The sequence below is a fragment of the Mugil cephalus genome, chromosome 6, assembly GCF_022458985.1.
Source record: "Mugil cephalus isolate CIBA_MC_2020 chromosome 6, CIBA_Mcephalus_1.1, whole genome shotgun sequence".
NCBI classification, from domain to species: Eukaryota; Metazoa; Chordata; class Actinopteri; order Mugiliformes; family Mugilidae; genus Mugil; species Mugil cephalus.
The window spans coordinates 16,676,689-16,688,718 of NC_061775.1; the positions used below are offsets into that span (position 1 = coordinate 16,676,689).

Below are 12,030 nucleotides of genomic sequence, written 5' to 3' on the forward strand. Positions count from 1 at the left end.
GACATTGTATTATATTTTCTGCCTGAGCGTGGGTATGGGGAATGCTGCTTCTCAAACCACATTTAGCAGAGTAACAGCTAAATCAAGAAAATAAGTACTTGATTTGGCTGCCCACCATCATGGTCAGGGGCTTTCACCTTTAACTCTCTATAAATAAGGAATGGAAAGTGAATGATTTAACATCTGTGATCAGTGAAATAGGGGAAATACACGTTTTTTGATCAAAATGTGACAGAGACCCTTTATAAAAGCTACAAATAATATTGATTTAAGATACAAATAATCTATATTTCTTATTATTATTATTATTGTTATTATTATTATTATTATTATTATTATTATTATTAAGTAATTATGTAGACGCGTTTTTATTCCTGTAGCTTTGTCGCCCCCTAGTGGAAATAGCGGTCACTGCTTTGGTTATTATTTAGGATAGAATAAAAAAATATAGATATCGACTAAGTCTTCAGTTCCAATAATAGACCCTATGTATATGAATATGTAAGTGTATGTACATTCGTCCTGTAATTAATTTAATCAGATTTCATATAATTCCTACATCCACATCAACATCTCTGCGTCGCCTGGAGGAGTGTAAACAAATCGATCATTTCGCTGTGAATCAGCCTGCGTGCAGGATCCGAGCCTGTTTGTGGGACATGTTTGTGAGATGAGTGAAGTGATCTTCGTCCGCATTCGTGCGCGGACACGTGTCCGGGGTCTGACTGCGTCTCGGAGCTACGCGAAACCTCTGTGAGCGAGGACGATGACCGGGACGAAGAAGACCAGGCTTTTGTTTTTCTGTTCAATGCTCGAGCAGCTGAAGCAGCTGAAACCTCCTGTCGCCTAAAAAGCGGAGCAGCTGGCGCGGACGGAGCAGATGAGGATGATGATGCTGCTGCCGCTGCTGCTGCTGAGGCTGTGGAGATGAGGGGTATTAATAGGAGGGCTTGAGTGTCACAGGCTTTCACTGTCGAGACCGGGGGGCTTGGTGGAGAGTCGGTGGACCGGGTTTGGGGGGGCTTCTGATTCAGACTGCGCAGTTGGAATTACAAAAAAAAAGAAAAAAGAAAAGAAAAAATATATATATAAACAAATCAGGGACTAGTTTATCTGATAGGCAACATGGACATGCTGTCGGCTCTTAATCTGGGCGATTATGCCCAAGCTTTCTCCAAAATGGGAATGTTTCCTGTGTTTGATCTGGCGTATTACATCGTGTCCATCCTCTACCTCAAATATGAGCCAGGTGAGTGTGTTTTTGCACTTTTGCTTCCACCGTTCCAGATTATTTGTTTGCTAAAATATATCCTGTATCCATGCTGCAAGCTGTGTGGCAGGTGCATGCTCCACAATAAAAAGAACACATATCTAAGACAACCTATTTAAGTTAAACCTTTGAAAGCTTGAAAGTGTTATTAAAATCAATTTAATCCACATATTATCCATATTATTTAGTTATGGCATATTTTTGGCATAACATAGCTGCCTGGATTCCCCTACAAGGTCTTTCTGTTTCTCTTATCGCTATACTACCCTTTCCTTATAAAGCATGACCTGTTACATAAACTCTAGCAGCAGCTCTGTCTGCTTTATGAGAGGGAATGTGTGTCGCTGCTGCAGCCTGGCCTCGTTCAGTCTGTAGGAAATAACCCGAGTAGAGTAGATTAAACCAATCAGCTTTGGGTAAAGCTTGGTATTTTCTAAAAGTTAACTCCTTTTGAGCAGCACAGCCCCGAGGCTGATGAAACCCGAGAGAAGGCCGGTGCATAGCAGCAATAAATAGAAGAGCCTGAAATAGACAGAGTCAGAGGGCCTCCGAAGCCCCTCTTCCGCACACTTTCAGACTCCAGTCGGATGAGTTATTCACACTGAACATGAAGTAAGCTGTTGAGCTAATAGCAAAGCGTGACCTTACTGGGCTGGGAAGGTACATCCTCAAAGATGTTTGTAGAAGTTTACTCAAACTGGATTAAAAGGTCACTTTAACAGAGAGGCTCAGTCGTTTTCTGCTCATGTTGGTGAACAAACTTTTAAAGGATACTCTTTTATACTTCATTTGCAGGGTGTCTGCAGTAGTTCACTGGTTAAGGGTTAAAGAGAGAAGTCTGGTTTGAAATAACAGTCCCCTTCAACACAGACACACCAATCCAACATCAAAAAAAAAAAAAAAAAAAAAGAAAAAGTTGCAGATTGATTAAGACTTTGCCTTTGTCTGGATTAAGAATGTGGACACCGGACACACTGTAAAGATTGCAGCCAGCTAGCATGTTTGTTCTGTGACTACATGAGAAGAAATAACCAGCAGGTGCCAGCTCTAGTCGACTTAGAGTTTTTCAGGCCAAGGACCCGATGGAGAGATTAAGCAGGGACCCTCTACCTACTATATGTGTTCTGTATTAAAGTTGGCCCAGTGCTATTGATAAATATACATTATTATTATTATTATCATTTTCATTTTGCATTCAGTATTAAGCTATTCAAATAATACACAGGTTCAAATATTCATCTTTTTATTTCAAACATGTGCAATAGTAGAGGGGCCATAATACTGAAGCATGCGTCACCTGGGGACTGACTGACCAATTCATGTTAATGTGTATTTAAACTAATTTAAATTTGGGGGAAAATTAAAAAAAAATATATAAAAAATTTCCAATCAACCAAAGATTTTGCGACCCCCCTGCAGTTCCTCTGCGGACTCCCTTTGGGTCGCAGACCCCCTGTTGAAGACCTGTGTTCTAGATGATAAGATAAAAATTTCCCTTTCCCACAGTGGATTTGTGCTTTTAAATATTGAGATCAGACGAAGATGGAAACTAATTTTGATAGGAAGCTTCTGCACTTTCTTTTTTGCCAAATTGTTGTTGTTGTGTGTTTACTTTCATAACGTCGTTTTCTCTTCATGTGTATGGGTTTACTGGGTTGAATCAAATCAGTCTCCCTCAATGATGCACTTGACCTCTGATTCAATAAGCTCAGCTGAACAAAATAAAATGGATCCAACTACGCCTAAGTGCGTACCGCTAAAAGTAAAGCCATAAACTCTCGCAGAAAATTCAGGTCAATTAAAAAAAATAATAATAAGAAAACAGATTTATTTACTGCAGTATCAATAATCCAAATTGTCTCATGGTGCCTCAGAGAAACCCAGAGGAAGCCTTATTCTGAAGGTGGTGAGAAGCCTTGAGCAGGTCACATGCTTGAAGCTGACACAGGACAATGGCCGACCATAGTCTTGGTGTGTCCCTTCATGGGGAAGCCCTAACGATCTTACCCACTAAAGTCTTTTTACAGGTCCAGAGGGAACTAAATCTGATATTTATGTGCTTAATACACTCGAGTAATGTCACTGGAGTCAGTTTCCAGAGCTAAAGTCTCCACTAGCATAACCCAACCGAAATCTCAGAGGTTATGTTGCATTGTGGGTAATGTCGGCCCCAGGCATTGGCAAGAATTGAGTCCGACAAATTTGTAACTTCTTCAGAGGAACCTCTGCTGTAATTTGTTGCAGAGTGAACACGTTCAAGTTCCTAACAAAGCAGATTTGCTGTGTTTTGTGTTAAATAAGAGGTAGTTCGCCCGACTGACGTCTGACTGCAGCTGCATTTTCATATCTATGATTTGACAGTCAAATAACTCCTCCTGCCGACATTTGAATGATCACCTCATGTTCACTCATCCCCAACATGTGTCCGAGCACACGCCACATGTTACAGGAGCACATGAATGAGGTTTTTGTAGGGTGGACACGAATGAAGGAAGGGGACACAAGTGTGGGGTCAAAGGTTAAGACAGACTTGACAGATGCGAGACTGGAGGAGCGGTTGAGCAGAACGTATTTATAGAGGTGACATTTCTCAGGATCAGATTGCTTTCAAACTGAGCGCCACTAACGCCGCGACACCCTCACCCACCTGTTCTTGGAGATTTGTCCTTGCATCTCCATTTACTGTATGTCTCTAACAATGTAACACAGTCTCGTAGCTATATCATGCTTTAAATATAAACATGGAACACTTGCGTGGTTGGTGATATGAGATTAGTGTTTATACTCCCTCATCTTCGTTTCTTCAATTCATACAAATCATGTCTTTTAAACTATATTTACGAAATACGATCGGTTGGTGCAGGTTAAAGTAGCCAAAGCAGATTAAAGTCATTGACACCTTGGTTCCAGTCTCGTTTGGTGATTATTTAGAAATTAATTTCGTTATGGTGGTAACCTCTGCAATTCCATAAATGGCCACTTGAGGGTGTTTCCTCCACATTAAAAATGCCCAACTTTACAGAAGAAAGTAACACGTTTAGAGCCTGGAACACACTTGAATTTGGTCTCTAGAATTAATTTCTGTATTCATTTTTCATATAATTCAGCTGTTTTAATTATATTATTGTGTAAAGTTGTGAATAATTTACAGATCGGTGCTATCTTTGGTATCTATTTTTAAATTAGGAGTTGCCAATATGACGTGAACCAGAGCCACCTCCTTTGAGCTTCAAACATTCTTGACAGGAATCCTTTTGGGTTTAGACCATCTTTAAACACAGTCAGTGGGATGGCAATGTGAAACAACCGTTCAGAACAAATACGGAGCAGAAAACAAAGATGACACCTTGCCAATCATCACGTCTTTCTGGTTCACTGAGCTGAACTAAGTACCGGTGCTACTTAAGTTAAACAAACTGCTGCATTTAATTTCCAATGCTTTTGTGAAGTGACGGGTTCGTACAGTGTGTTTACAGCAGACACTCCAGCTGAACTAGTTTTGAAATGTAAACTCACATAATTTGACTGTCAACATAGTCAAACACTTGAATAAGCCTCTTAGCTAACTGGATAATTCCAGTTTCCTGGCTCATGGGTCGCTTTGAAAATCCACCATAAAATTAAATAAAAGTACTCAAGGGCCAAGAAATTTGTTGTCATTCGGTCAACTCATAGATGTCTGAAGTTGTCTTGAGTCAATATTAGGTTAAGATAAAGAGGGATATTATTATCAGGGCGTGGTATGCGATGATAGACTGGGCGGGGGAACAAGATACAGCTCACAGACACACACTGGATCCACTGATAACAGCTCCTGAATGTTTCAGTAACAGCTTCTTCTGCGAACCCATTCATCTGAGTAGAAAAGCTCCTAAAACAGCTTTTAAAGTCATTAAATTTAGCATTTATAAGGGGACTGAAAAACATAAAACGTTTTGACCGTGTTTTGAGAAAAAAAAAATGCATAAAGACGTCAAAACACATTTTGCACAATTGCAAAATTAATCATTATACTTATAAATAAACAAATCAATGCAAATATTTTATAAGTTGAAGTTAAGAGTGACTTACAGTATCTTTCAAAGGATTCGGGATGTGTCTTTTTTGATGCCACCACTAGGAGCCGCCAAATACTTTCTTCTTCAAGCTACAAGTACCTGGAATTAATAATTTCTAAAACGATGTAGACCAGAAAACAGTCTGCGTATTTAATAAAAGGCAAACACAGATTTATAATGTCCACATACTGTGATGTTTATAGATATATATATTTTACACCCCCGTTACTCTGTGTGAGGACTGTGTCACTGACAGCTCGTCCTCTTGTGTTTCAGGCTCGGTGGAGGTCTCTCGCAGGAGTCCCGTGGCCTCGTGGCTCTGTGCCATGCTCTACTGCTTTGGTAGTTACATACTGGCAGACGTCATGCTTGGAAGCAGCCCCATCGACTATTTCCAACACAACAGCCACATCCTGTTGGCCTCGGCTGTGTGGTGAGCAAATCCCCAGAATAAGCTAACAAGCTCAGCCTTTGTTTGGTCTGTCAATCTCCACATATCTAGTAATTTAGGCCATAATCCAAACCTGTAGTGTGACCCGGTGCTAAATACCATTAAAGACACTGAGATAATAAGACTTTGAGAGATTTTAGAAGAAGAATTTTAGTATTTTTACTCCACGCATTTGACACATTTTAGAGTTGCATATAAATAAGGGAAATTTTTAATTTCAGCAGATTTTAAGTTGGGTCTTTAACTCATGTTGACTCAAAGTCTTAGGATCGTTCAAAGTTGCTGTAACATTGCTTCTGTAAATGTAAAACTTTTGAGTTTTAAATTAAAATTTTAGAGGCCATTCATTCATTGTATTGGGACGTAAACAGAAATCACAGCTATTTCTATCACCAGACACACAACTACTAATACATTTTATTATTGAAGTTTAATATTTTCCACCATTTCTCCATCAGGTACCTCATCTTTTACTGCCCGCTGAACCTCTTCTATAAATGTGTGGCTTTCCTGCCCGTCAAGCTGGTGCTGGTCGGCCTCAAGGAAGTGGTCCGCACTCGCAAGATTGCAGCAGGTGTTCACCACGCCCACCACGCCTATCACCACGGCTTCTTCATTATGGTGATCGTTGGATATGTCAAAGGTGAGGTTTCTATACACGACGTGTAACCGACGGAGGTGAACAATAAAACTGAAAACAAGTGCCTCCTAAATTTTGTTGTTCACTTATTTTTGTTTCAAAACGAAGCCCAGGTCAGTGTTACCTGCTGCATTCACTGACATCAGTTCACAGCACAACCAACACATGACTGAGCTGCACATCTGCCTGTTTGCGTGGATTGGTTACCAACACATACCCCTTCAATGTTTCAGTGGGGGTTCACTCATTCGAAGATGTAGTAAATCTAAAATATGTTGATATTTATTGGTGAATTCCATTTTTTTTTACTGCTTACAAAAATTGGGTTGTTTTTTACTTCAGATGCTGCTTGCACAATCCAAAGTGGTAATCTGTGCATAAAATTTATATTTAAAACAGAAATTAAAATATGCTCTAAGGTTTCTAGCCTCCTCCAGTCTTGACAACATTAAGTGAGACCCTGTTGAAAAAGAGGGGAGAAAAGCTGGACCTAGATAAGAGCAGTGACATTAAACACACACCACTTTTTCTTCTTTTTTTTCGTCCTCATTTTTCCCACTGTCTATTTATATCTCCCCAGGATCTGGAGTGGCTCTTATTTCCAATTTTGAGCAGCTGCTGCGCGGTGTGTGGAGGCCCGAGACCAACGAGATCCTCAACATGTCATTGTAAGAGAATGGACTCATCACAGTATGCCCTTGTTTCACACACACAACACCTAAAGGTCAAAAAGAAAAAAAAGGAAAAAAAAAATGGAAAGAAACATGAAGCAGGTTCTGGAAGTCATTCATGTGTTGGGTTTTGGCGCCCCACAGTGGCAGCAAGTGAAATTACATTTTTTTAATACAATATGTTTGACATTTATTCTCGGCTTAAAATACTGGCACGTATATTTAAAGGCAATCAGTTTACTACCGAGTACTTTCAATCCTAATTCAGTGCAAATAAAACCCAGCAGGTTTTCACACTTCACGCTGCAAAGGTTCCTTGTCATGATCTTAATCTGTGCTGCAGAAGTCCTCTTCACTGACATTTTGCCTTTTGTATCTCGGCAGCCCGACCAAAGCCAGCCTGTACGGAGCCATCCTCTTCACCATGCAGGAGACACATTGGCTGCCAGTCTCCAAGAGCACCCTCATCCTCCTCTTCACCCTCTTCATGGCCACAAGCAAGGTGTGACTATTAGCAGTGTTATCAGCATTTGTTCGATCCTGGGGTTGTTGTGTTGCATGCAAGAGGAAAATAATTCTCCATCCTGAGAGAATCATGTAGCCACAGCCAAAATTTGTGATCAGAAATGTGGTGAATTCAATTAAACATCAACAGAATATTACAGCTCAAGTTGGAAAGTAAAAGATTTATCAAGTGGAAAAAGGAAAAAGCCTTTTAAATGGGAATTTCAAATGTTGTGTGTAACTATTATTTAAAGCAAGTTTTCGGATATATTTTATAAGTGAAGAATACGATGCAGTAGTACAATATTTCAAGCCAAGGACCCCCAAACTGATGGTGAGATTAGAAGAAGTAGGGACCCCCTACCTACTATATGTGCTCTATATTAAACTCAGCCTAGAGCTATTTATAAATAAACATTATTTTTAACATTTTGCATTCAATATTAAGCTATTCAAATAACACCCAGGTTCAAATATTCACTTTTTTATTTCAAACGTGCAACAAAAGGTCGGGCAACTGCCTAAAAAAACCTAAACATACCTACATATACATATATCATGCGGCTTTGTGATTGGCTCAGTTTTGATAGGGGCGGGGCCTACTGTGTACAAGATTGACAAGTCTAGTGTGGCGCTCTGTGTGTGAACATGTGCGCTGTTGAGGTAGCTCCTGTATTGCTGAATGAGTGAAGTGTTGACTGAAAGATGACATCTTTTATTCTTTACTTAAATATGTTGGATTCATGTTAATGTTTATTTAAAGAAATTTAAATTCGTGTGAGTAGTTAAAATATATATATATATATATATATATAAGAAAATGTGTAATCAACCAAAGATTTTGCAACCATCCCCTGCAGTACCTCCACAGACCCATAGGGGGCCAGTAGAAAATTGGTCCAAAAGCAGCATATTCAACTTTCTCTTCATGCATCTTGTTTTTTAGCTTTGTCTCTATCTGGTAAAAGGCCTCATCTCTCAGATTTCATGTTCATCTCATCAGGGATTATTGTACTCGACTTTTGAAAGAACATCCAAAGCCACAGTGGAAACTATCAACCCTTCTAGGAGCCTGAGTGTCTCACCCTGTTGTATAATCTGTTTGTGTATTAAGTCAGTGGAGTGTAATTGTTTGTCGTATTTCTCTCCTCTCAGGTGACGATGACCGCCCGACACTCTCACGGCTCCCCCTTCGCCCTCATTGAGTCCTGGATCTGCCACCTGCTGTTCGGCTCTGCTCTGGGCGGCGGAGAGGAGGATCACCACCACGTCTCCGCCGCTGTCCCATCCTCCCCTCACAAAACCAAGGAGGAGCTGAGCGACGGCTCCCGCAAGAGGAAGGCCAAGAAAGCCGAGTAGGACGCCGCGATGTGATCCACCAATGAAACTGCATCTGACTCGCCCTCATTGCCTCTGCATGACGGGACTTCCTGTTCCTTGATTTAAGGAAAAGGGGCAGTTTGCTGTTTTGCCAAATGAGAGCCTTTCTATTAGAGCAGCTTGGTGCTTTCTGCATTTTACATAGCACGAGGACTCTGTAAATACCACGGCGAATGTTTCACACTACCTGGACATTTTAAACCCGTTTTACTTATGTCTCTGTGAACATCTGTGCTCAGATCTGTGTGGAGGAGCTGCGTGGTCGCCTTAGGATGGCCTTCGTAGTTGTGTTACCAGGTGTTAAGTGGTTTCCTTTCAGCCCGCCTCATCTTATTTGAGTTCAGAAAGAATCAGAAAGTGTAAATTAACATGAGTCTCAATCAGAAATTCAAATGTGAATAAAGCATTATGTGACATAACATGACTGCTTTTTACTGTGAGAAGACAACAATTATATCTTTAAATAAAATCAAGACAAACACAGCGTCTGAGTTGATTTCTCTGTCTGATTATTAAAAATGAACAGTCTCAGATGAAGCACTGTGAGCTGGTTTCGCAAATTACAACAATATATTAGTTAAAAATGTCATTTAAAAAGATGGATTTCTATTTTTTTTATGTCTTTTAGTGAGGAAGACTGGGTTCAATTGTAACATGTTTTTACATCTTTCTTTATAACCTGAGGATGATAATATTAAATATTAAATTTAATGTAAGAAATAAAGTCAGATAGAGTCATATTGAGTCACTGTATCTCAAATAACAGACTCAAGGTGTAATGATTTCAGACTTTATATTATTATTATTATTATTATTTATATGCAGTTAAATGTATATTTTATTTAAAAACACTTTATGACATGAATTTCCTCAAATCTAATTTTAATGATTAAATAGTACAGTATTTGCCCCTGATCTTGGCAGCCATAATAAAATCTTATATGCTGGGGGGAAAAATGATGTAAGCTACAATTCACAGTGATTTAATCTTTAGACAGCAGGAGAAAATAGCTACACTTTCATTCCTCAAATGCGTTATTTGTGGAAAACTTGAATGAAGTGGTGTTTTTCTTCTCCACAGGCAGAAAGAGATCCTACTGAGCATGTGCAGTGTAATTGTCATCAGTAGGTTGTTTCTTATTTGAGAAATTGGCCTCCGCTCTAAAGGATGTGAGAATCTGACATATGATGAACAAATAAAACAGAACCTTTGACACGATGCAAAATCAAATCATTAAAGCTCCACTGTTTCAGATGCACCTACAGTCAAAACTAAACGTTGACAGCTGTCCATGGATCGGGTCGGCGTTACGTAACTCTGAGGCTGCAGGGAGTTTGGCAGGAGGTGGTGAACCCGGGGTCACGCCCCGACAAACTCCCCCTGCCTCGTTCACCAACTTGTTGTACAAGCAGTAAATCGTTGTTAATGAAGTTTGCAGGAGGTCGTTAACACTCAAACTTTGACCTTAACATACCTCGCAGCAGCAGCAGCAGAGATCAGGGAGGAAACATGTCTGTTTGCTGCATTTTCAGGTTACATTTAAAGCACTGACATTTTAGTTAATCAAGTATTTAAGTAATTACAAGAAAATGTAGCTTAAGTATCAAAATTAGTTGGTAAAGTAGCCTATCTTAGAGAAATGGCCAAATATCTATCCATATGTAAACCTGTTAGTCTTTTAGGTTATGTGAAGCTAACTTTTAACCACAAGGCTAAATATAGTTTTCAGTGTGGATCACAATGCAAATTTAAAAGAATCTTTTTCACTTTGATTTGTGACAAAGAAGTTTTAAGAAGTATAAAAATGACTGAAGACGGTCCCTGACAAAACTCTTTAATTAGTAGCTGTGGTTTTAAACAATATATATTAAAAGTCTTCAGATATTTTTATGAAAAATATTAATTTATGACGTAGCTGTCAAACAAAAGGGAGTAAAATGTATAATATGAATTTGATTAGAGCATCAATGCATCATAAAGAGTCGTATAATTAACTCAGTTTTGATGTTAAGTACAGTATTGGGTGACTAATGTATCCTCTGTGGAATTAAATGGGTTGTAAAACTGTATGTTTTAATAACCAAACATATCATTGAACCAATCAGTATTAAATTAAAGCTTTCAAACCAGTATTTCTTGCTGTGTAGTACTTGCAGTAATGCTTTGGATGTGTCACACAGGCTTTTGAGAAGGCAGACATGAGCTGCTGATTTTTCTGGCAAAGGTCCACAGTACTGAGACTTCCCGCTACTTTTGGGCAAGGCTGCGACGGTGGAAGCGGAGCGGAGAGGAGGAGGAGGAGGAGGAGGAGGAGGAGGAGGAGGTAGTGGGAGCTCCTGGAGGAGATCTGGACCAAAACCCCCAAAACTTCAGAGCTAAGAATGTAAGCGACATCTGCTGATCACATTACCGACACACACATACTGTCTAACTTGAAAGCTGTTATATTTAAACCAAATAAACTTTTACTTTAAATTCATTCAACTGAAAAATGAATGAATACTTTTTGTTTCCCTTTTTTTTTCTATTCCAAGAACCTTATTTCTCTTCTTAACTCAGTAGAATTACACAACCACATGGCCATAGTAACACTGAAGACACTGAATAACTTATAACTCAACACTGCTGCATTTCAGACACACAGTTTAAAATGTGTTACTAAATAAATAAAGTGCAAAGATACATGTTATTTTTAAAAAATAATCTAAAAAAAGAAATGCTGCATTAAAAGTTACGTAAAAAGTTAAAAGTTTGTCCCTCATTTTTATTTTAAATGGTCCATTAATCCTTTTATAAGGTTTCAGTAAGAGGCATCAGCCAGTAATGTCTGACTGGAATATGGTTTTCAAAGTACCAAACCAAAGAGCGCACAAACAAACTAAACAACCATCTGAGGAATAAAATAATCCAGCAAGTCAAAAGCAACAAATTTTCATGGTGCATGACTTGTCCAAGATGCTTTTGAACACCAACCAATAAACCTCAGCTGAAACTTATTGTCCTGCACTCCCTACAATGGGTGCCCATCCTGGAGCGTCTTTCTCTGAACTTTAGG

The 12,030-nt window shown here is 39.2% G+C and overlaps 1 protein-coding gene across 1 annotated transcript; it reads left to right on the forward strand.

Annotated features, from left to right (window-relative positions):
- Positions 1 to 717: 717 nt before the first annotated feature.
- On the forward strand, positions 718 to 9,458 carry tmem38a (transmembrane protein 38A). The gene is made up of 6 exons (XM_047587877.1): positions 718 to 1,249; positions 5,605 to 5,761; positions 6,238 to 6,422; positions 7,000 to 7,087; positions 7,475 to 7,592; positions 8,750 to 9,458. Exons 1-6 carry the CDS (start codon positions 1,126 to 1,128, stop codon positions 8,951 to 8,953), a joined length of 876 nt encoding a protein of 291 aa, XP_047443833.1. The 5' UTR covers positions 718 to 1,125; the 3' UTR covers positions 8,954 to 9,458.
- Positions 9,459 to 12,030: the final 2,572 nt, after the last annotated feature.